This window comes from Mustela erminea, chromosome 21 (assembly GCF_009829155.1).
Source record: "Mustela erminea isolate mMusErm1 chromosome 21, mMusErm1.Pri, whole genome shotgun sequence".
Taxonomy (NCBI): Eukaryota; Metazoa; Chordata; class Mammalia; order Carnivora; family Mustelidae; genus Mustela; species Mustela erminea.
The window spans coordinates 24,674,742-24,700,789 of record NC_045634.1 but is presented as its reverse complement, the minus strand read 5'-3'; the positions used below and the strand labels follow the sequence as shown (position 1 = coordinate 24,700,789).

General features: G+C 40.4%; 1 protein-coding gene across 17 annotated transcripts in view; it reads right to left on the bottom strand.

Annotated features, from left to right (window-relative positions):
- The window catches only part of SORBS2 (sorbin and SH3 domain containing 2), a 137,913-nt gene that overhangs the window by 54,814 nt on the left and 57,051 nt on the right, over nt 1-26,048 (bottom strand). For 8 of the 17 annotated variants that reach the window (XM_032329180.1, XM_032329181.1, XM_032329187.1 and 5 more), the window contains exons 7-12: nt 18,170-18,205; nt 14,374-14,512; nt 10,901-11,073; nt 6,021-6,087; nt 4,863-4,907; nt 1,535-1,724 (exon numbers count right to left, since the gene is read on the bottom strand). In XM_032329180.1, coding sequence (XP_032185071.1) covers nt 1,535-1,724; nt 4,863-4,907; nt 6,021-6,087; nt 10,901-11,073; nt 14,374-14,512; nt 18,170-18,205 — 650 coding nt within the window. The remainder of the gene's footprint in view (nt 1-1,534; nt 1,725-4,862; nt 4,908-6,020; nt 6,088-10,900; nt 11,074-14,373; nt 14,513-18,169; nt 18,206-26,048) is intronic. The other 9 variants (XM_032329189.1, XM_032329192.1, XM_032329184.1 and 6 more) reach the window with 3 other exon arrangements.

Genomic DNA, 26,048 nt, shown 5'->3' with positions numbered 1-26,048 from the left:
CTGTGACCTGGCATCCTTGATCCAAAGTGACAAGGAGTAATGTACACGCCATGCTTGATCTTATTTATCCTGCAAGTGGCGTCACAGTTTGGGAAAAGTACAAAAGTGTCACTTGGGCTGCCGTCCACAGAAGCAAGCTGTGTGGCTGCGGAGAGCCTCCTTTGGTGTTACCCTTGAAAAACCGGATTCAGACAGCCACCCTCTTGCATAAGAGACCTTGGAAGCAGCTCTTTTTCCTGAACTAATATCCTTCAAAAGGAGGTCAACAAAGAACTTTGGAAGTAAAGCTTTTCTAGGTAGCCGGGACGAAAGAAGGCTTCTATTAAAACAATGTATATGGAAGCCAGCTACAAAATCTTAAGCGATGATCATATTTCTTAATGAGAAATTTATTTCTACTAAGCATAGGACAAATAATACATTTAAATTTGAGTTAATTTGGGTTCATTTTTAATAGCAGGGATGCTGTTTTGTGTCTAGACAATTATTTCTCAAATTTAGGGTGTCACACTTATAAACATACAGTTTATCATGAGGAGATTAAAGTGAGGACCTCTTCACACGTGATGTGTGTCTGTTTCATGGTATCTTGTATCCTCTATACTCATCGGTTACTCTTAATGGTACAGTGAGATAAATATAGTATTTATGGGATGAATAGGATAGGTGGATGCTTAATAATTAGTATTAATGTTGAATGATTCTTAAATTGTCCTTAATTGCCAGAATCGCATGGGCTTTAGAAAGAGCTGAGTTTGAATCCTGGCTTGGACCTATGAGCTGTGGGAGCTGAGAAATTTTCTTTAATTCCTAAACCACAGTTTCTTCTAAAATGGGTTTAAAATAGAACATATTGGGTCATTCTCAGAATTAAATGACATAATAGAGGGAAAGTACTTAGCATAGTGAGCTCTCAACAAAGGTTACCTATAAGTAGATTAGTCATCATCTTAATAAAAATTACACAGTGAAAGTGTGTTTATAAATTTTTATTTTTGTGTGAATAGTTCCTATAAAAAATTTAGTGGAGCTATGGAAATTAGAATCATCTTGAAAAGCTGGTAGAAATGAGTCACAAATAGACACTAACTACTGCCTTATATATTATTTATGACTAACCTTGCCTGGTTTCAAAAAGAGACTGTTGTGTACCAGAGGGGAAACTGAAAATCATTAATAGACCTAACGTTTCAAATCTGAGGAAAATGAAAATTAACCCCAGAGTCTCTGACATGCAATGTCAAAGGAAGTAAGTGTCAATTAATTTTACTTATTCGTCTTCTTATATACATTTATTGATCAAAAAGACTGTGCTCATGTTACTTCAAACCTAGGCGATTATGAGATTATGAATCAAGATTCTGTTTGCCACAGTCGCACCAGAGGAGGTCAACAGGGCGCATGCGCTCTCGGAGGTTCTGCGCCAGCATCTCCGTAACGTAAGCACCAAGTCTCCTGCTAGAGTCTCCTGCCAGATGATCTTACTTCTATACTAAACTGAGGATAAGCTACTTCGGGGGGGGAAATGTCTTACTTTTCTGTTGAAGATCGATCTCTTGGCCGAAGTGGAGGAGGAGGAGGAGGAACATGTGGGGGAGGGACAGGGGAGGAGGCATCCTTAAAGACATCAGTGCCATTGTCCGAGTGACTTTTGGAGAGGGGTCTGTAGGTCTGGGTCTTTGCCGCAGGATGTGACTGAGCGCTGTAGGGTGAGTTGTATAGGCCTGCCATGAAACACAACACGACAAAACAAAAAGAAGCAGATAACATTTTAAAAGCACATTAAATTACTTACACCCCACAAAATATCCGGTGATCTTAACAACATTGTTATCAGTAAGCATATCCATGATGCATGCACTGGGGGGTACTTCTTAATCGATTTATGAATATTATTAATTTATTAAGCATGATTAATATGTTAATTTGTTATTGATATATTCTGTACACCATGACTGATTACGGTGAATCTTCAACAATCATTTTGAAATTAGTAATAATTCAGACTGGTATTAGGAATCAACTTACAGGTGCTCAAAGGAAAATTTTCTCCTGGGTAATATAAACTAAAAACATAGTTAAGTTTACAAAATAGTTCCCAGAACCATTTCCAAATATCTTCTATTACTTTAAAAGTTCTGACTTACATGGGATCTTTGACATGTTAATTGTAATTGAACAAAATATTGAGCAAGTTGTACGTGTGCTGTGTATAAGCCTTAAGCAAGGCTTAAGGACACAAAAATCCCCTTTAAGCTGGATCTGGGGAAATGGGGCACGGATAGAACTGTGATTGAAAATAATTGGGGGATGCCTGGGTGGCTCAGCCGCTTAAGCATCTGCCTTCAGCTCAGGTCATGATCCTAAGGTCCTGGGATCGAGTCCCGCATCAGGCTCCTTGGTCAGCAGGGAGCCTACTTCTCCCTGTGCCTGTCGCTCCCCCTGCTTGTGCTCTCTCTCTCTCTCTCTCCCTCTGTGAAAGAAAGAAAGGAAGGAAGGAAGGAAGGAAGGAAGGAAGGAAGGAAGAAAGAAAGAAAGAAAAAATAATTGGAAACTTGATAAAGGGTAAATGAGGAAAATACATATTAAAAATTAAAGATTTTAAAAGATGGTGGATTGGTCAGAGAAGATATTATGGAACCCATGGCACTGGAGTGAGCCTGGGAGGATTGGTTTGGGTGGGTGCGTGGGGGAAGTGGGCAGCAGAGATGGCTTAGGGAAAACAAAACAAAACAAAACACAAAAATAGGCAGGAAGGACGAGACAGAGCACAGTGGGACGCAGGGTTTGTAGAGAGCGAAGAGGCTCGTTCCAATTGTTTTGTCTACCAAAGAAACAGCAAAACCATCTCTAAGCGCTCTGCGAGGTTATATGTAACTACTGTTCAATTTACTAATTACTAAAGGATACAGAATTTCAGTAGTAAAAATCAGTATAAAAATTCTGAATTTCCTGCCACCTGAATCTTTTGAGTCAGGTCAATTTTCATTCATCGACTTCTCCTGAGGGGCCATACACACTGCAGTGGCAAATGAAAAGACAATGTCTCGGGATGCCTGGGTGGCTCCCGTGCAGCTCTTGATTTTGGCTCAGGTCATGATCTCAGGGTCATGGGATGGAACCCTCCATTGGGCTCCCTGCTCAGCAGGGAGTCTGCCTGAGGCTTCTCTCTCTCCCTCTCCCTTTGCCCCTCCTCCAGCTAGTGCCCCCCCCCCAATAAATAAATGAATCTTTAAAAAGATAGAGAGAAAAGAAGGAAGGAAGGAAGAAAAGATAATGTCTGCACTTACTGTTTGGCTCAGATTCTACAATCAGACTTCAACTTTACAGCTTGTGAAAAATAAAACAGGCCCCAAATGGAGTCACTTCTGTAGGCTGAGCCCCACGTCACCAAATGGACACTTTTTTTTTTTTTTTTTTTTTTTTTTTTTTTTTTTTTTTTTTTTTTTTTTTTTTTTTTTTTTTTTTTTGTTTGTGACCAAATGGACACTTAATTACAGTTTTGGCTTTGCTAGAAACGGAATCTTAAACCAGATGATCAGGAATTGCCTGACCAGCACCAGGGAGCTCACCTGCCTTGCCCAAAAGGAAAACTAATCTTGCAATCACCTTCCCACTTTTTTTTGTTGTTGTTTGGTTTTTTGGCCTAGTATAGCTTCCTTGTTTGGCTCCCTTCTGCCCTATAAAAGTCTTTCTTTTTGTACAGCTCCCCAGAGCTCCTTTCTATCTGCTAGATTGGATGCTGCCAGATTTGTGAATCGTTGAATAAAGCCACTAATACCTAAAATTTACTTGGCCGAGTTTTTGTTTTGTTTTGTTTTGAACAAACCAAACCCAGGAGGTGAGTCTGGAGAAACCGTGGCTAGGAATAAAAGTTGAGGGAAACATTTTCCTGGGCTTCCTCTTGTCATCTGGAAGAGGGAGGACCCAAACCTGAGAGGTCTTGCAGTTTGCTAACCTGGTTCTGCCCGGTTTTTCTTCTCTGTTTGTCCTTGGAGACCAGTCAGCAGAATCCCTAACAGTTAAGGGGCTTGAGCGCTGGCCTTCCGGCATCAAGGAGTGGAGAGTCTTGTGCAGTTCTGCAGCTGACAAGGGGACCCCTAAGGGAGGCGAGGTTGCTGCCGTTGAGGGAGAGGGGAGCGGCCCCATGTCAGGAAAGGAAAACCAGGCTCTGCAACAGTCTCTAGCCTGGGGGTGAATGGGAACAGGAGGCTCTCCATGGGGTCCCCTAATGTGACATTTAGGAGAAAGGGAAATATTCTGGAGGGGTCCTTCACTCCAGCCTGCAACCGAGTCTCACGACACCAATGCACTCAAACGCAAGGAGAAACGCCCAGAATTGCGGGGGTATCATCAGGATGGTTGGCAACTCCGCATCAGGAAAGTGGCCCCGCAGAGTGGGATTTAAAAAAAAAAAACCCTTCAATGAATGTTTGCATTTTGGGAGCACGAGCAGGACAAAGTCACAGTATACTTTGCCGGACTTGTTTTTTGTGAAGTGTGTTTGAACGCTCTTACGCAATCGTGACCACGCTCGCTGCTGATAAAAGGAGATCTTTATCTGACTTCATACCCTAGTGACAGCGTGTTCTTTCACGCTGTCCTTCAGACTTGGGTTAAACATTCCTGAGGCCCAGGATAAAATGACAGTGAGAATGAATGAGAGAAAACAGTATTAGTTCTCATTTCCATGAGAAAAGATCAATCCTCGGGTCATGCATGCTTTGAGAAAAGAAAACCAGCAACCTCTTGATTGTACAAACTGAAAACATGCGGCTCAAACGGGTGAAAAAGTGAGTGTGAGTGCTTCCAAGCATTGCCGAGCATATAGCATTCATCGTCAGCAAGGAAACCCGTCCTACCTGCGTTATATGTATAAGGAGTATTATACATGTCTGTGTCATCATCTAGAAAATGAAACATAAATATTATGGTAATACAGATTCGGTCACCATATCATAACAAGACAGTAGAACTTCAGAGAAACAAACAAAAATCTGGTCGAAAACCAGTGTATTGGGTGCCTGGTGCCTGGGTGGCTCCACCGGTTCAGACTGTGCCTTCGGGGGTGCCTGGGTGGCTTAGTGGGTTAAGCCTCTGCCTTCAGCTCAGGTCATGGTCTCTTGGTCCTGGGATCCAGCCCGGTGTCAGGCTTTTTGCTGAGCAGGGAGCCTGCTACCCCGTCTCTCTCTGCCTGACTCTCTGTCTACCTGTGATCTTTCTCTGTCAAACAAATAAATAAATCTTAAAAAAAAAAAAAAAAGGACTCTGCCTTCAGCTCAGGTCATGATCTCAGGGTCCTGGGATCAAGTCCCACATTGGGCTCCTTGCTCGATGAGGAGTCTGCTTTTCCCTCTCCCTCTGCTCCTCCCCCCTGCTTGGGAGCTCTCTCTCTCTCTCTCTCATTCTCTCTCGGTCAAATAAATAAGTAAATAAATCTTAAAAAGAAAGAAAGAAAGAAAGAAAGAGAGAAAGAAAGAAAATCAATGTCTTTTGCCTAGTTCATAATGCCATTATAAAAATGTTTCTAATACTGTTTTGTTGCTGGCTTCTGAAGTTTGCCCTGGCTTATCTGTGACCTATTTGCTCGGGCAGCCCTCTCCCCAGCATACAAGGTCAATGCCTTTTCCTCCCTTCTTTAGGCAGCTTTCTCTTCTGAATCGCGCACCTCTGCTCACTCTCTCCAAAAGAAGATGACATGTGTGGACAGAGGAGCAATGAGTCTGTTTATGCACCCACCGGGCCACACAACTCGCTGCAGATGGTGGACAGGGAAGGAGCGAGGGAGCAGAGCGCCAGGCAGCCCTCCAAGGGTCACCTAATGAGAGGCTTCTTGGCAGCTCAGGAGTGAGGCAGGAGCACAGGTGTCTGTGATTGGGGGGGTGACAGAAGCAGAGGAAAGAGGGAGGGCCGTGGTGTTGCTAGGCTGTTAAGAGTCTATGCGAACGAGAACTCTACAGGAGTAGACGGAGAATTCCCTCAGCCAGGAGGATCGGATCAGAAAACAGTAACATACATACCTGGCTTGTGCACCATGTGGATTTGCTTAAACATTGTCTTGTACCAGTCCTTTGGTCTGTCAACTGTCTGTAAAAGAGAATGTCCAGGAGTTAAAAAACAGATTCCAAATCTACAGTGTTCCTCAATGTTCTTCTTTCTATACTGTATCTTTTCTCGTAGCAGATCTCTGTTCTGGGATTAAAAATAAAAGGTCTATTTCATGATGGTAGTACCAGTAATGTAACCAGTTATGGCTGCGACTTGTAAATATGTTACCCCTTGTTCGCGTTGAGGCTGAATTGACATATTATATGCTATGGTTTTATTTTTTTTGCAAATCATACTGTGCACAGCACTAGATAGTTGGTATTTGCACACACATATTTATATAAAATTCACAGAATCAAAGTTGTGAGGCTGTAATGGTTTGCTTAACTCCTTTTGGTGATAATTATCATTATCCTTAAAAACCTTTTAGTGAGTGTTCTGTTCAAAACATTATTTTTAGAATTAACTAGGGAATATTTTTGACTTTCAAACTGTATTCTGATCAGCTTAAGCTTAGAGAAATAAAAATATGCTATAGTTCTGCAGCAAACCTAAAAAAGATGTAGATATTATCTTGAAATTTTTTAAACATGATAATAGAATGTATGTAACATTTGCCTAGCTAAATTGTAAATTCCTTGAGAGTAGAAGCTCCTTACACAGCCCAGGATTTGGGCATGATAGAAACTGGGCTATCGTGGAAAGAAGAAGTTAGTGTCAGCTCAACCTAGATTCAAATCTCGCTTCCTTTAATTATTGTTTTATACTTCTTAGCAATATGAATTTGGGCCAGTCAGGTAAGCTTTAGGCCTCATTTTTGTCCCTTCTAAGATGAGATTATATCTACATCAGAGGGTTGTATGGAAATAGAATGAAGCCACATATACAATAAGACCTAGAACAATGCCTAGAATATAGGCTGTGCTCAAGGAACATTACGCACTTAAGGATAAAAGAAAGAATGAATCCAGGTTATTGGATGGACTCCTACCTGATTATACACCTGTGAAAATAGACCTCTACCTTTATAATCATAATTAAAGATTTTGCTTAGCAAGATCTTTATCTCAGTATATCCAGACATCCTTCAGCAAGAAACTCGATCACCCTGTGTATGGTAATAAATAAACCAGATTTTCCGAGACAATTCTCTTAATATAAAATACTCTGTTAGGACTGCCACAAAAATATTCTTGTAGTTTTTTAGACTGAGCTTTGGTATGGATTTTATATCCTATTTTTATTCTCAGAAATGTGCTAATTGCATTTTTCATCTGGAAATTGAGGGGATGCCATAGTTACATTCATTTTCGTCTCTAAGAATATATAGTCCTGATAATCGCCATAAATATAGATTAACATTAAGAGCTACTTGACTTTGTTAGGAGTCACCCCTTTATTCATTCAAGGCTCTTTTTTTTTTTTTTTTAAGATTTTTATTTATTTATTTGTCAGAGAGAGAACAAGCAGGCAGAGTGGCAGGCAGAGGCAGAGAGAGAAGCAGGCTCCCTGCTGGACAAGGAGCCTGCTGCGGGACTCGATCCCAGGACACCAGATCATGACCTGAGCTGAAGGCAGCAGCTTAACCAACTGAGCCACCCAGGCGTCCCAAGGCTCTTTTATACAATGGGAAAAGTGAGGACACTGTTGATTGACTTTATATTGGAGTGGTGGGAGTTGGTGGGAGGGGGGCAGTGTTGAATCAGGTGTCTAGTTAATATTTGCTGGCAGTAGCTGAACATGTATCTTTAAGGGACATGTTCCTAAAAGATCAATTTCTCTTTCATTAAGCTCTATTTCCTTTAGGTATTCAGCACCAGATAATAAGATATCACTTCGTGGACACACGTTTCCCAGCCATACCTGGACACAAGCAATAGCAACAAGGAAATCGAATAAGTAAGTTGTATCACTGTATATGGCAATGCATCTTGACAGACAGGAATTTTTTCCTTCACTTGCTGGAGGGCATGGATCAGGCAGGAGCTTGGTTTTGCCATCTGCTAGCTTTATATGGTGAGCACAGAGATGCCAGGAAGTGCCCAACTGGTTGGCAAAGAATAGGAAACTGGTATAAGGCAATACTAAAACTCTCTGTCCCTTTCTAAAAGAGGCACTCCAAGCATTTGAAGTTTCTTTAATAAATGACGTCATAGACATATTATGGCTAATGCGGAGAGGAAGTATATAGAAGTCTACTCACATTTACGGATGTTTACTTTCATATATGTCCTTCAGGGTTATTTTAAATGGACAGTTAACTATTAGCAATTCACTATTTGGTTGTTTTCTGTAATCTTGGCAGAATCCATCTGCGTTTTACATTGCTACAGCTTACAAAGTATCAGAGCTCTACATTGATGTATCAGGCAGAGACTTCCAAAAAGGGAAAGGACACATATTTTCTACACACGAGTATACAGTGATTCTATTCTATTTTTGCCCCTCTCGAGCTTTGAAAGGGCTCACACGGTGTTATATTTGAACTAGAAGAAAAGAATCTTGTATTTCACTTAACTAGCCGGCTTTAATTAGACAGCCTCCTGGGACCTGAACCCTAGCGATTTTTGTTGTGGTTAAGAATGGTAGTAAAAGGCTAACACAGACGTCCCAGGTCACATGAGGGAAGGCAGACTGAGGAGCCTTCATTCAAATCACTCAAAGGTACATTTGTTGACTTTTGGCTTTCTAGAGTTTCTAGTTTACTTTACAAAATTCTGTTTCCTTGGTATAGGCTGGCTGTCTAAAATGAGACCATAACATGATACACTGAGACAGCACTGCCTTTGGTGGATACACCGAGCAGAATTCCATGTGTAGCAATTTGAGTCTGATCATCATTACTCTCTACACGGATGAGAAAGAAAAAACAACCTTGGAGATTCTTGGCCTGCTGTGGCTCAGAGATGGCCTGACTCAACATTTATAAACACAGCTATACTTGGGGATGTGCTCAGCAAGGCTGAAAAATAGGGACCAAGAATAAGAGTCTTCACAGACCTGCACCTTCTTTGTAAAGTTTTAAAAGCATAAATAAGAGCACAGCTGTATATAAAAATTCTGGTTCCTTATAAGGAACTTCTGGGCTGCTTATATTTTATTTTCTACTTTATAGAACAAAAACTAACATCAAAGATTTAGTACATGTATTTGCTTATGCATATCTAAACATGCTTTTGATTTGCAAGTAGATAGACAATATAGACTTTTAATACTCCTTGATTTTTACTAACCATCTATGATGTCTGCTTCTTTTTTTTTTTCTTTTGAAAACTAACAAGCAAGTCCTTGCTATGTACTAAAATTATGTCTTATGGATAAAAAAAATGGTTCAGCTTTTTGTGTTGTTTCTTATATATCATTTATCATGTTAAAGACACACCCAGAGATCTCAGACAGAAATCCTTTCAGACAGAAATCTGTAACAACAGAGAACCAGGGATCTCCTAATATGTGTATCTACTGTGACCGGAGGGTCAAGGAAACAAAACCAGGGACACCGTTCCTGTCTGACACTGGATCCCTCCATGATTTCAAAAAAAAAAAAATCCAAATTTAACCATTTTGAGTCAGAAATCTTCAAAGGCAAACAAATGACAAAACGCCATCACCAGAAACATGTAGTCATCATAGTAGTGTTAGTGACCATCCCCAAACTTTTTCTGTTACTTAAATATGACAATCATCAGTCCCAACATAGATTTTGTAGGAATTTATAATTAGCCACATTCAGTGTTCCCAGAACATAGCAAGTCTACAACCCCAGCAACTGCCCTACAGACTGACTTTCTGGCTTTCGGTTCTAATACAGATGCTTGGGCTCATCAGATTTTTTAACTCTTAGAACGCGTAACTCCCACATGAGAGAGGCAATCTTACCACCGCTTTTTTCCTGATCCTTTTCCTATTCTTTTCCTCTAGCCACGATTGTCTTTGGCCCCCCAGGATCTGCATTCCAGGGAAGCAGCTCTTGGCAACCGACCCCTCCCCAACCCGAGCCCCCAGGTATGTGGGTGGTGCAGGCGCTTCCATTCAGCCTGCGCCCACTTCTCGCACAGCCCCCTGATTCACCTGCAGGCGTGCGGCTGCTCTCATCCTGGCTCCCAGAGTCTTCCTTCTGCGGCTAGCACAAACCTTCTCTGCAAGGAGACTGGTCAGCAAGCCGCCTCAGCTGCTGCTGAGCTTTGCCAGAAGGGGCTGCCCTGACACACTGAGCAGTGCTTTGGCAGAGTTTAAAGACTTAAAAAAAAAAAAAAAATCCAAACACTTTCACTTATCATCCCCAAGGGCTCGCAGCAGGCGCAGCTGAGGAGGGACACTCAGATGTGTATTTTTCTTCACAGTTTTTCCTTTCCATGACATTAACTCCCTTCACTGCAATCATCTCACCTCCCAATGCCCAATTCACAGCTCCCGATCTCCCGATGGGAACACACAGCCCTTTCAAGAAACTAATCGCTGGTTTATTTGCAATGCACGTGGGAATTCAATGCAGCCAAAGAATTCACATTTTCTCGTTCCTTCTCTTTTCTCTCTATCGCCCTAACACTCCTTGGAAAAAGGTAAAACAAAACACAACATTCTTTTTGTGGGGGTGTGGGGGGAGTTCCCACGATCACAATTTTCATGATTTTCTATCAAAATGCAAAAACAGATTGTGTGATCAGCTTCCATCGATGAGATCTTTTTCTCTTTCTCAGCCACACACAGCATAATAGTCACAAGCACTCAGAGGGCCCAGAGGGCCACCCTCATTACGTAAGAGCAGGGGAATGCACCAAGCCGTGGACAGTCCATCCTTTGTAGCCTTCGTGCCCAGCCCCGCAACAACGCGCACCCGGGCATTTCCTACCGTTCTAATTGCTGTGGGGATTCCGGATTCATCCACGGGCCCGATCCCTGGGTAGTGCGGGGCTTTGATGACGGTCACCCTCTTCTCCTCCTCCGAGGACCTGTACAGTGGGATGGAGCTGCCCATGGTGCCGTCCAGGGACTGCGCGTGCTGGGGATACGACTCTGCGGAGTCTGCGGAGACAGTGTGGGGAGACACAAGGAATTCCTCGCACGAGGAATCAGGACTTGATGGTGCCTCTTGTGTATGGACGGCAACTGTAACACAGAACCTGTCGCCATCACTGTTTCTTTGAACCCGTTTCCCTTACATGCGAGCTGTCTGTTGCTAGCCTGCAGGTAGGTACCCCAGCTCAACTGTAACAACAAGGTCCTCGTCGAAGGGGGAAGGGGAGAGTAGCACTTGCTGGAAGACCATGCGACTGTGGAGCGGCCATTGTGCTAAGAAAGCGCCTGCATGACGTCGTCTTATCCTTCTGCTCTGTTGGGGGGAGGGGTCTGCTTTATAGATGAGGAGGCAGAAACTGAGACGTTCATACTATTTTTGTGAAACTGCTGACCGCTAGTACTTAAAAGTGCTGAAATGTCCTGAGAATAAGAGACAGGACTGTCGAGTATACAGCAGCAATTTTGTAAAAATAAAAACAAAAATCACATTAAGAAATCTTCACCTTTGAACCTATTCTTAGATGTGAAAGCTTATGGATTAAATAAATGATTTAAATGACTGGTATTGGTGTTTAGCTAAGTAGTCATGATGACCATAATATCTTTGCTTTTACTTTAAAATACCAAAACCCATTTCTTGTCCTGAGTTGAAAAATTGTCCTAAGCCTATAAATTAGAAGCGGTTTCTCCTGTTCCTAACTTCATGCCATGTTTATTAACTTTTCATATACTTTCCTAAGAAACAGAGAGGACTTTAAGTACTATAAAGTCCACTTACTCTTAGTTCACAGATATGCCTGAAGATCAACATCATTACCATTCCTTCTGTACAATTGATAATATGACTTCCTGCTTCTTTATAATAAGCTTCCAAATTTTGGTGAGCAAGAATGATTCTTGACATAGGTTGTCTAATACGGGACTCAGAAAGGTCTCTTTTTATGTGGATGTGGAAAAGTTCTAATGTTTCAGAGTAGCATTAATTGATTCTCTCTCTCTCTCTCTCTCTCCCTCTCAAAAGATATGACTGTGCTTTTGTAACAAATTTATACAAAACTCCATAAGTAAGATTTTTAAAAGATTTAACTCATCATTATAAGGATAAGTCCAGCGAGGATGCCTATAAGCTAAAATCTATGATAACATTTCTAACTGCTGTCACTCTTACTACGGACGGCTGTGTTCAGTTGAATTGCAACAGAAAAGCATTTTCAATCCATTTCTGATGAAGAATGGCCTCACCTGCCATTGTACGTAAAACCAGTGCCTTTTCCAAGCCACTCCAAATTAAGACATATGTGGTCTTTGACTCTGATTTCCCACTTAATTCCCAAAAGGATTTGAGTTGGGAACTTTGAAGATGGTATTTCAAATAAACAACAAATACTTTTTGAGCACCTCATTTGTGCAAAATCCTAGCCCCAGCAAACAGTTTTAACTCTGTCTTCATACACAGTTCAGAAGAGTCAATGAATTTATAGCTTATGTAATACAAGTTTAGCCTATTATTTATTTCATTTGTCTTTCATAGGTCCACTCACTCTCATTTTTGTCATCTTTTTGCCCTCAACTCAATATAAAGTTTCTCTAAGGCAGGATAGATTTCTACACTCTCCTCAGGACCTAACTCAGCACTGGGAGATGGGTATCTGTTCCAGTGTGTTTATAGAGGGAATTTCTTTCCATGTAGTATGGTTTGTATGTGAGTCTGCCCATTGATACGTTCTAATATCAAAGCCCGTCTGCATTCGAGTATTTATATATTTTGTTTCTTGTGGTGAAAGGGACAAAGTTGTGTTTTTTAAGACAGGTAATGAGGACAGAGAGTCAAATGGAAAATAATTATTTGGGAGAACATCAGGGCCTAGAATAACTTGTAGTTTTACTATAGATCTGTGATAATATATAGCTCTGAAAAAAAAAATCTATGTATAAGAGATTCTCATCATAATCCTGCACCAGGGACTGATGGTTTAAGGGAAACATCCAGGCACAAGGGCATCCTACTTCCTTACACTTTAAAAGAACATCATTCTAAGATTTACAGATGATCCCCAGGAGCAGTATTAGAGAAGGCACAGGTATATTTAGATTTTTCTTTAATGAGTCTCAGGGCTCCACGTCAGTGCTACAGAGGTTTTGTGGACCACAGAAGCTGAGATCTGCAGTGGTCCTGAGTAAGCCGATGGCATCACGTCTTTCAGCAGACAGTGCTGGGGAGGATGAAGGTCTGCTGTTGTTAATGAAGAAATGGGAGTGAAAGCCCTGTGTCCAACTTTCTTTCTGTCGCTGGTTGGTGGTGCCCAGAGCATTGGTCCTGTCCTGATTTCCTGAGAGGTGTGTAGCTGGCTCACTTTTCACCACCTTCCTTCCTGCTGCCTGGAAGCTTTCCAGTCACTCAACATCATGGAAGCTTTCTCAGCTGGAATTTGGGTGATGGTGTGATTTGGTTTGATTTTTAGTGTTTTGGGTGGGTTTTTTTTTTTTTGGTTAATGTTTTTAAAAACTAAGAAATATTTCTGTTATTTTCTAAATAGTTCTAAAATATTTTGCCACATAAAAATGTTTGTCATTATATGGTACCAGTTCTTATCCAGGAGGCTTCAAAGAGGTCCCAAGCCCCATGAAATTACAGACTTACAACTTTTTTTACAAACAAATACTCATTTTTTTTCTCCTGGAGGACAGCTCTCATTCATCGAATTCTAAATTTTTCGAAGGATTAAGAACTCTCTATAAAATTCAGGGATCATTATTGAAAGGAATGCCTGTCCCTGACTGATGGTCTTCTGGTCTCAGCTCGAGGAGCCGTTTACTACTCTGTGAGGCAGTGGTTTACTGTTTACTGTTTGGTGAGGCAGCCTGTCCCCTTGTTAGGCTGTTTTAACTGTTCAACAATTCTCTACAAATCCCAAGACCATTTCCTGCAATGAAAGCTTTTTCACAAAAGAACAGGCTATCTTGAACATGGATGGGATTTGCCATCCGTGGACATGTGCTACGCAAATGTTCTGGTCGTGTGAACTCTCCTGCCTAACTGGCCCCCTTTTTCTTTCTACCCCAAACCCCGAACACTTAATAGCCTCAGAGGGAGAAGCAGCCATCGTCTTGGGATCCCTGGATGCCTATGTCCTCTGGTGTCGAATCCTCTGCTCTTGATTCCTCCCCTAGGAGAGGGTCATTAAACAGTGGAGTGTTCAATGTCTTCTTGCTCCTTTTTAGAAAAGTTGCTCTGGTATCTTCCCGTGTGGTTTGTACTTGTTGTGTTGAAGTTGTCATGGAAATCAGGGCTATCAAGTGACTCACCCAGTGAGCGGCCATGCTGCATGATAATGCTTGAATTGAGCGAGCCTGGGAGAGAGTAAGCTGAAGGGGAAAACGGCCTTTGATAGTAACTCATTGGACTCACAGCACCTCCAGAGTTTCCATTCACTGTTATCTGGCTCTGAGAAAAGAGCAAAGACATCCTGTTAGAGCACCCAGTCCGCTGTTAACACCATCCCTTTAGACGACAATAAGAGACTTCACTCTTACGACAGTAGTCAGCTGTCAAACTTTATTTACTTAGAAAACTGATGTCTAGAGACTTTTTCAATGTCTTGTCTTCCTTTATTTCTGAAATCACTGTCTTATGTGTCAGAGGGCACAGGAGGTAAGTAGGAAGAACAGAAGCAGCTGGCCAGTGGGCGTGCCCCTCTACCAACAAGAGATGCTAAAAGCATCCGTGGGAGTCAATATAAAATAAAATAGGGGGTGAATTGGCTTTTATGGTCCTGATGAGTGGTCAGAACATTGTTAACTCTGCTCTGTGTGAGGGATTTGAAAGGAATCTTCTTGGACAGGAAGAAGGGCACTGGTTCTCAGACTTAGGGCTATCCTCTAGTGAATGGGTGTTTCTAGGCAAAGGGATAACACAAGGAACACAACTGTTTGGGCTTATGTCTCATGAAGCAATCTATTCTAGAAGAATCAAGCTTTTCTGCTAAGCCACTGGCTTCTCCCTGTTCCAAACTCATTTAGCACTTGATAGGCCTCTTTTTGGTTTCTTAATAACTTATTGTTTTGATTGCTTTAATCTCTGAGGATTCTATATCTCCTGGGATATCTCAAGATACTTGTCGGAGAGTCATATATATGCTTCTATGCGTTCAACCTGGGCTAATAACATCGTAGACATTCAATAGATATATATTGTGTTTGAATTGGATCAACCGAGTTCAGAAGTTGAGCTCACCCCTGTTAAAGATGCCTGTCCATCCACAACACAGCACACGGCATGGTGGAGATCACATAATGCATGCGAATGAGCCGAAACATTAGTGAGAGCGTTTGGTTAAAATACCTTATGGCTGAATACACACAAACACACTTATGCCCCTAGGTAAAAAACACCATTTGTGAACTTTTTTTACTTATTTTAAAACAGTTTCAACTTCTAAAATACAGGCCTGAAATGGAGGTAATCAATTAATTGCATATTTCCATGATTTTTCACTTTAAAGCAGATCTTTTGAAAGGACCAAGAGTTGATCTAATTTCACTGTTTCGTAGCGGTACCACATCCACAATCAGCATTCCATTGTAATGATGGTGCTTACTGATTACGTCCTTCTCTAAGCTGTTCCAGAAACCACTCTCTCGTCAGAAGCCACCGTGTCTTATAGGTCTGCTCCCTGAAGAGCCCTGGACATTCAAACGATGGGAGGCCCTGACCTACCCCAAACGCTTCAGAGCTGTCTGTAACTTTGATGGATTACTTGAGAATATTTTTGCCACCTCGCCTGAATCAGTTTGGTTGTTTTGTAAACGTAATCCCAATCCTATTGTTATAAGGTGTTACAGCAAGTGTTAAAAGCAGGAGAATTCTTGTGAAAAACCATCGTGTTACTTTGTTACTAAACATAGGAAAATTGCCTTGAATCCTGTTTTGATGTTGTCATTAACATTGATTATGGGTTAAAAAATAAATAAATAAATCCTGCAAATAGACTTGGGCTTTCATCCTGTTAAACCAGGTAGGAGTTTACTAATGAAATAATACCTTTAGAATTTTAGAAAATACTTTATTGTTAGACTGAAATAATTACTAGGAAAATCATCTCTTGGAGAACAGAGGTACAATTTCAATTGTAACTCGAAACCAAGTTCAGTTACAGTTAGCTTTGATTGTGCCCACAAGACTATATATATGCATTTCAGGCTCCTGAAGAGTCTTAAAAATACCAGATTGAATCGGTTAGTATACAAATTAATATAATATCACTATTCTGTATCTTTGGTCTAAGGCCCTACTGTTCTTTGAAGATTTAAAAGTGAAGAACTATTGAAAACACAGGGAAAGATGAGGAGAGCCCAGCCTGCTGAGCTCCTGGCTGTAGTGACTGGTGAGGCGTGTCCTGGAAAGTGAGTTTTTAAGTTTTGTGTGTGTGGGTTTTTTTGTTTTGTTTTGTTTTTGTTTTTGTTTTTGTTTTTCTGTAGCCCAGTCACTAACTGGAACTTTTGACAGCCAAGTTTTATATGCAGCCATTGAATGAATACAAAACCCCATCTAAAGTATTGTTAAATATTTAAAAAAGATATTAAAAAGTATCTTTTGTCTTCTATAATCTTGAAAAACATATGGCTTATAATATTTCCCTCTGCATGAAATTTTCAGGTTTATGACCTTGACACAACATAGAAAACTATGTACCAAATTTTGTTTATAGCAGCGCTTATTTTGAGCTGCATTATGAAATCAATTTTAGAAAAAAAATTCCTTTTTTTTTTTGGCCTAGTGTTGTGTACCTTTCAAAATGAAGCCATTATCTATACATTATATATGATTGAAAATCTGTACCTTAAAATTTGAAAGCATTTCAGTCATTTATGAATCATTTCTTAGGGACAGCTTGTCATAAAGACATATTTAAAGAATGTCATATGTATAGGAAGTATTTCTATATTGCTCTGAGTGGAAAATAAATTATTGCTATATAAAACCATAAATGAATTCACACATTTCTATGTCAGAATGGCCCAGGAAAAGTAATTCAAAAAAACCAGAGGACTAAATTTCTGCAGTGTAGACAAACAGTATTTACAACATTCATCCCTGTAATGAACCAGAGGTTTGAAAGATGTAGTTGTAAATGAGAGAGAAGCAAGAATTAGCACCATGCGGTCAGGAATTATGTTTGTGAGAAACAAGGCTATCTGAACTATTCACACAGGACACATTTGTATGAATCTCAGAGGCAAACTGTTCTCTACCAGGATTTATTACTGGGTTAAAATCTTAAAAAATTTTAGACTTTCCCTATAATCTAATCATCATAATATATGTGTACTTATCTAAATTTCTGAGATAATTACTTTTTTTGAGATAAAAAAATTTTTATCAAGGCAAATCACTGTACATCTCAGTAGCTAGAGCAACACTGTAAATATAAATGACTCTAAAATGAGTGAGGAGAAGAGAGTTGACTTTTCCATCTCCAAGTAGGCTTGTGAGCATGACTGTAAAGGATTTTCTGGCTGGATGGACTATATGGAGTTGGTTTAGATATAAATGACCTCTGTGTGTGTAAAAATGCCCAGCAGCAAAATGAGATGATAGACAAGAAACCAGCCAGTCCTTGTGTTTGGCCCATGGAGATCTGTTCGGTAAGTGATGGAGGCAAAGGAAGGAGAAATAATTTAATGCGTGGCAGCGTCTGTCATGGCTGACCTCTGACCCATGTTTGGGGAAGGTTCCAGAATGGTCAGGGGTATCAAGAGTCAGCTACCTGAGCTCATCTAGGATGGCAGGGGGGGACTCCCTGGAGGGGAAGGACCAGTCTGTAGTGAAAGAGCCTGAGGTATGGCTATGGGTCAGGAGGACAGGAGCAGGGAGAAGGGGTTTATGAGAAGTAATATGAGAGTGTCACGTGGGCGGGGGATGGGGGGAGGTCTGTGCAGGTGTGAAGCCCCAAATCAGCAGGTGGTGGCCATGTCAGCGACCTTCCACCTTCGCTGGAGCCATTGTCAGGTAAGAAGTGATTCAGTTAGAAAGCACCCCAGAAAAAAGGCGTGAAGGAGAGGCTTCTGCTGTGGTTTGTCTTTGTGTCTGTGAAGCATTTACCTCCAGCACATTGGCAGCTAAGTTCTGGTTTCCAGGCTGAGTTTGAGGAAAGAATAAAAGAGATATACATTATCCATTAATAAAAACTTCTCTTTTTGCAATGCGGCAGAGAAGGCTTTATTCAGCTTTCTCATCAGCTGTATTTGCAAGACCTTTAAGGAATCCACTCAGAGGATTAGGTACCAGCCAGTACACAGCACAGAGCAAGCATGGAAACAGGAAGAAAATGAATCCGCCAAGTGTTTTTGGAAATAAGACCAGTTTTCACACAGCACTGCACTGTGATGTTGCGTGGGAGCTTTGAGAGTTTTGGCATCATGGAATTTTTCCCTCAGAAGTTTTGTATTTGGTATCTGTGACAGCAAACTAGTATCAGGTTGTCTATTGGTTGGAGAATTCGTTTCCCTTTAATAGAAAAATCTTACAGCAAATGTCTCCTGACTGCCTCCCCCACCCTGGAAATTATCCCCCAAATATAATAAAACAGGTCGCCTCACTTTTTTTTTCCTGACTTACAGATCTAAAGAATCATGAGCTAAAAGTGATTAAATGGAAAGGGAATTTTGTTTTCTTTCCACTCAGTGAATCTCTTTTTCTGATTTCACTCTAAAATTGAGCTTTAAAATATCCGAGCAGGGCAGTTGGAGGTTCCTGGGTGTGAAAATGAAGTAGACACAGATACCAGCCCCTGATGATGGTTAGAAGGTACCCCCCCGTTGGTTAGAGCTGCTGTTGGTTTTAAGTCTTAGGTAAAGGAGAAAGAAACTGGAGAACCAAATGTTCAGTACCTCCAAGGCTATGTAACCTAAGAGGCTAAACATGGTGGAGGGGATCTGTGAAAGGAAGAGAGTGGAAAGCTCATTACTACCCAACGCTCCCTTCATACCACTGTGATGTCTATCCACACAGTCAAATATGATGAGAAGCATCGGCCTCATCATGACGAAAGAAAACTCTGAAGCAAAATTGTTTTCTCGATTCTCCCCTACCTCACCATGGGAAGAGAGGTGGTTTTTTTGAGTGTTTGATGTGGTGCCAAGTTGTTAAGACAGATAGCCAGAAGCATCTTAGGGCATCAATCCAAGGATCGGGAATGAATTAAAGAAAACTGTATAGACTTAGAAATCTTGCCTAGTGAAGGTGTAAATGGTACTATTTGGTATTCTTGGCCAACCATCATTATAATAACGGTTGATGTCATAGAGGCTATCGATCTCATAAAAAGTCATAATTCTTTTTCTCGGACTTTTAATTGAATACTTTAAAAAAGCAAATATATTTCTTTTTCTTAGTCACAGCTATCTTAAAAAAATCTGATGAAAACGACTGATTCTTCTCTTAGGAAAAATACACAAATTCACACATACATAAAATTCTGCATAAACTAAAGGGGTTCATGGATACTGGAAAGCATGTTCTTAATCTGAGAAGTTAAGAAATTCCAACCCTGGATAAAAAGACAGATTTCCTTATTTTATTTTTATTTAATAAGATTGTTGTTGTTGTTTAAGCACACTCATTAAAAGTGATACTCTTTTACTGAATACAGTTTTAAAATCTCTAGAATTAACTGACAGAAACCTTCAAGTTAGCCAGAACTTAAAATGTTCTAGTAGGAATATATCGATGGTATTAGTAAATTTTTATAATAAAGCAAAACTATATTATTGTGAAGTAAGACTATAATGTTATGAAACTATAATAATTATAATTTAAAATGTTAGAATCTTGCTAGAGGTCTAATGCAATTCAGTATAAAGCTATTTTGGGTGAGGGCAGCATCCATGGAATTTCTCATAATAATGCAGTTTCACTGAAGAGTTTTCCATATAACATGAGTCTCTTCAGTTTTGCTTATGCTAAGTGAGAATTTTGTTAAGTAATATAAATCATGCCAAAGGATTTGAGTTATATGCTCAAAGGAATTTTTTCTTTTCAAAATTAAAAGGAAAATCCAATGGCTGCAACCCTTACTGGATTGGCTTCCCTGTGTGTATCCTTTGGAGTTGCTACATGTCAGGTACTAAAGCCTGTTCTGTCTAAAACCTTTGTTGTCATGGGTAATATGATCAATTGGGTTGTATAGCATTGTGTATAAGAATGGCTTTTACCCATTTATTGGTTCTTCCGAGAGAGTGTAGAACTATTTCACTTTTTGAACTTCTCTCACTCTCTCCTGATATGTTCACAATTTTAAGTCTTAATATATGTGTGTGTAACAGATGAAATAACACTTGGTGAGTCACACCACACTTAAATTGCTATAGACAAAACGAAAAAAAAAAAATCAGCTCTACAGGCTACCTACACAAAGCTTGGAAATATCCTGCCATAGAGATGTAAATTATGTCTTAGACTAGTTTTTCACTTTGAATCTCCTCATTAATGAAATTCTCTCTCAGAGATATCAGGAGAGAAAACCACATTATACATGTTTCTCTGAGGAGAATGTGGTAAGAGTAGGAGAAAGAACCTGAAGAGGGGAGAGGAAATATGTTATTAATCTGGATTACTTTGAGTAGGAAAAATTAACTTAAAATAAGAGTAATTTTTTTTTTCCTACTGAATTGGGTGGCAGACAGACAGATGACTGCAAAAAATCATCTTTTGTGTCTCCATCTTTTCAAGACATATAAGGTTAAGGTCTTTGACTCTAGGCTAAGGCACATGAACTTTTGTTGGTATATGTTCCTTTTTACTTTTTTCCGACTGTTGAACTGTGAGGGAGGGAGGAGCTAGAAACACCAGTTTGTTGCTGCCTGGTTTCTATAAATGAAAGGGACAGCACTTAAACTCCAAGACAGTTAATTTTCTAAGAGATAGCATTTGGTTATTCAGAATAGCGTTGAACATCTTGGTTCAAATGAATTCAACCCAGAATGCTAAAAGGAAGCTGTTGCTGAGAGAGATCACTAACTCTAGGTTAGGCTCCTTGAGGAATTAAGGAGCAAGGAGACTCGTGAAAGATGAGTGTCAGCACTGGAAAAGGAGTATCGGCGGCAGGCAGGCCTAGCCAACTCAGGTGACTACCCTGGGCTAAGAAAGTACCCAGAATGTGCAGATCGGACCAGGTGTTAGATAAGAAGGAGTGGTGGGACCACGGTAGGATGGAGAAGCCTTGTTCCTCCTCAAAGTGGCCAAATTAAAAATAAAATGAACTCAGTAGCCAAAAGAAAAAAAAAAAAAAAGCTATCTATAGTTGCAAGTCCTCTGTACTCAGACGGGGAATATGATTTTGAATCATGGGAAGGTGTCATATTTTAAGAACGGTGCCAGAGGACATGGGGACTTAGAGTGGAGAAGGGAGTTGGGGGAAATTGGAAGGGGAGGTGAATCATGAGAGACTATGGACTCTGAAAAACAATCTGAGGGTTTTGAAGGGACGGGGGGTGGGAGGTTGGGGTACCAGGTGGTGGGTATTATAGAGGGCACGGACTGCATGGAGCACGGGGTGTGGTGCAAAAATAATGAATACTGTTATGCTGGAAATAAAAAAAAAATATGTATGTAATACTGTAAATCCATTTGAAAAATGCTTCTAGCATTAATACTAGAAAACAAAAATTAAATGTGATGATACTGATATAGAATTTGTCATTATTTGAACATATGTCAGATTTAAATTGTTTGTATATAATTGTATATCATTATGTATGTAAGCTTTGTAACAACTTCCAATCAAACATTTTATTTACATAGGAAAACATTTCCGAGTGTCTTTTTTACATGCCTATAATGCCATGTTTATACTTCAATGTAGTAGAACTATATCAGAGAGCTAGCAATAATTATACTTATTCTTGTTTTAAAAATACTGAACAAAATTAAGAAATTAACAACACAAATGTGACTTCTTTGTATCATCTGGGCAACTGCAGTCATTGACTGCACCTGTATAATGCTGTAATTGGTAAGATTGATAGGTTATTTTCTGCTCTGATTTAAGCAGAATGGGCCAGATTCTTATCTCACATAATTGTATAAGAAGAGTTTGATCAAGTCATTATTCTATTAAAACGTTGGGACTTATGCATTTTTTTTTTTTTTGCCAAAATTCCTATTGCTACAGAGACTGAATGTATTTCTGGGTATGCAAGAATAAAAAATTTGTATTGTTGAGCAATACAGCTGTCATTTAAAAAAAAAAAAGTTGAAATGCTTGGAAGGCACAGGCATGCTTTGCACAAAGCAAAGAGTAGGGTGGAGAGAACAAAAATATGAAAACTGTCATATAGAAAAGGGAGAGAACTTCATCTCTTTTGCTCTGTGGGAAGAATATGCAGAAGTTAAGGCAGATTATGACTCAATATTATAAATACTTTCTTGTAATTAGACCCAACAATGGCTTGAGCCCTGCAGAGCTGCTTCTGAAAGTGACTGAGCTCTTCTTGCCCAAGTGTATTCAAGAAGAGGTTCACGTTCACTGGTTTGGAGGTTCTGTGGAGGAGATCCTCACTGATTTCTAAATTCATATTGGGCTCTAGAATGTGCTCTTCTGGTCAATCACTCAAAAATTCACACAACATACATTAGATGATGAAACTGCCAAAGACCTGATCAACTAATAGCATAACAGACCAATGGAGAAGAAGAAGTGGGATATTGGTTGGCCCACCTGATGGCATAGGTGAGTGATCTGGGCTAGTCTTGATGGGATTGGTCTAGAAAGCCTACTCTACATTCTGTAACTTTCCTATCATTCTGCACTGCTGACATTTGTTCATGATTCTGCTTGCCTTAACTTATCCATCTTCATCCCGTGGGGCAAAAGAGATGACTTTTCTTCTTCTCCTACATGACAATGAGACAAATCCTCCTCACGTGTGCCACAGCAGCTGTGAAAGTAAGGCTTTGGCAAATGACTGATTATATTATTTCATAATAGAAGGGTCGAGTTTATCTTCCTGAAGCAAAGGGCACAGCATTCGCAAATGCCAGGGAAAAGGCTCAGGGTGTCGCTTTTGCTGTCTTTTCAAAGCTTCTGGCTTAGACCTTCACTTATCTGACATTGAAGAACAATGTGACATTTTTAGCAACAGGATATCTGTTCCCAAAGTAACAGAAGAGGAACACACCTCATTTTGTGTTCTCTCTATTCATAACTTTGTAAGAAGAAAACTAAAATGTGTGAAGTTTATAAAGCAGTATGTTATCAAATAAGGAGAGAGTTAAAATGCCTAAAAGTAGGTTGCTGTTTTCTTCTTAAATCCATGGCCGGACTTTAATAAAAACAAACAAACAAGAAGTAAATGAAAGTTGTAGGACACTGAAGTTTCCTTTTCAGTTCTCAGCGTAGAGAATTTTGTTTTTAATAGAGCCTTTATCAGCCTGACTCACAGAGTGTAACTTATAGCTCCCAGTGTTTAATGAGAGTTCTTGCTAGAATGTGGAATTTAAGTATTTAAAATGAAAAGGTCACCACTGTGAAAGGCCATCACATGGAAAATGAGACTTAAAAATGACATATCAGGGGGCACCTGGGTGGCTCAGGGGGTTAAAGCCTCTGCCTTTGGCTCAGGTCATGATCCCAGGGTCCTGGGATCGAGCCCCACATCGGGCTCTCTGCTCAGCGGGGAGCCTGCTTCCCTTCCTCTCTCTCTGCCTGCCTCTCTGCCTAATTGTGATCTCTGTCTGTCAAATAAATAAACAAATAATCTTAAAAAAAAAACCTCCGACATATCAGAACAGGCAAGATGTGGAAACAGCTTAGATCGGTAGATGAATCGATAGAGAAAATGTGGTATACAGATGCAGTAGAATGTTATTTAGTCTTAGGAAAGAAAGAAGTCTTGTCACACGGATGAACCTTGAGGACATTGTGCTCCGTGAAATAAGCCAGTCACAGAAGGACAAATATTGAATGATTCCATTTACATGACGTATCTAAAATGGTCAAACTCCGAGGAGCCAGAGTAGAATTCTGGTTCCCAGGTGCAGGGGTAGGGGTGGGAAGAATGGCTGCTGTTCAACAGGCGTAAAGTTTCAGTCATGCCCGATGAATACATTCTGGAGATCTTCCCTACCACACTATGGCTGTACTTAATGATACAGTATTGGACACTTCAAAATTTGTTAAAAGGGTAGATATCATGTTAAATAGTCTTGGTACCAAAAAAAAAAAAAAATAGTCAAAACTGCAACAATGTTAGGCCACCTTCTGAAAAAGGGCTGTAGAAGACATTTGGAACAAATTACATATCAGGTGAAGTAAAAATGTATTGTTGAAAACAATATATTTCCTTTTCCCAATCAGATGCAGAGTTTGGAAAAGGGATATTAATTTATTTTTTATATTTTTAAAAAGATTTTATTTATTTATTTATTTGAGCAAGAAAGCAAGTGAGCGTGAGCAGAGGCGGGGCTGGGGGAGAGGTAGAGGGAGAGAGAGAAAATTTCAAGGAGACTCCACACTGAGAACTGAGTTGATCGGAGGCTCAGTCTCAGGAACCTGAGATGATGACCTGGGTCAAAACCAAGAGTAGGACACTTAACCAACTGAGCCATCCGGATGCCCCAAATATCCTCAAAGGTATTATTTAAAAAACAAAAACAACTACTACATATGGAGGGATTACTATGTAGCAGGCACTACGCTGAATTCCTTATACACAGTATCTTATTCAAACCTCACTGTGGTGCTATGAGATGAATACCATTATTATCCCCATTTTACAGATGAAGGACTGAGACTTAGGGATGGGGAATAACTAGATGAAAGGGCTTACAATACTCACACCTGAAAGGATGTCTTTCCAATTGCTCTTCTCCTACTCTCTCTTAAGCCCCATCTGAGAAAGTCTCTGTCCCCACCACTAAGTCAAGGATGAGTTAGCAGGGCTCATCATACACTTGCCCTATCAGCAGTATTTGTGCAGTTAACAGTTCCCTTCTCCATGCACTTTCTTGGCTGGGCTTTTAGGACACTACAAGGTCCTGGGTTTCTTCCTCCCTTAGCAGACGCTCCTTCTAGTCTCCTTTGCTGGAGTCTCCTCTTCTTGCTATGACAATGCTCTTGGGCTCAGTCCTCGGGCTACCTGTTTTCTCTGTACTCATGCCCTGGTGATCTCATTCAGTCTCTTGCCTACAAAAACCATCCAGAGCCTGATGGTTTATATCTCCAACCTAGACCCTTCACCAGAATGTCAGACTCCTATTTTGGACTTCATACTTGACCTCTCCATGGGGACATCTAATAGACATCTCAAACTTACCATGTCCCAAATGGAACCTCTGAACTTTCTTCAAACTTGGTCTACCCACAGTTATCCAGTCTCCATGGACAAAGCATGGCAAATTCCATCCTTCTCAGTTGCAATGACTCGACACCTTGGAGTCAATGTCAACACTTTACTTGCTCTCATGTCCCACACAAAGCCAGTCTGTCAGCAAGTCCTCTTTTCTCCATTTTCAAAATACAACCAGAATCCAATTTCTCACCACCTTCATTGCTTCCATCCTGTTTTGAGCCACCATCATTTGTTACTTAGTTGCAAGAGCCACCTGACTGGCTTGCCTACTCTCCTTCTTGCCCCACTATAGTTTGCTCTCAACCGAGCTGCCAGAGTGATTCAATTAGATGATGAGTCCAAGAACAATTGTGGCAGTTCCAAATCTCCCAGTGACCTCCATTTTTTATTGAGAATACAAGTTAAAAATCCTGCAGTGGCTTGCAGGGATTACTGTCATCTGGCCTCTGTGACCTCTGACTTCACCTCTGCTTACTCTACACCTTATTTTCTCCCTCTTCTTTCCACTGACTTCCTTCCGGTCCTCAAGCACCCCCAGCATACTTCAGCTCGGAAGCCTTGACACTAGATGCTGTCTCTTGCAAGAAAGGGCTTCCCCCTTTAAACTATTCTGTCTTCTCAGTGAGGATTCT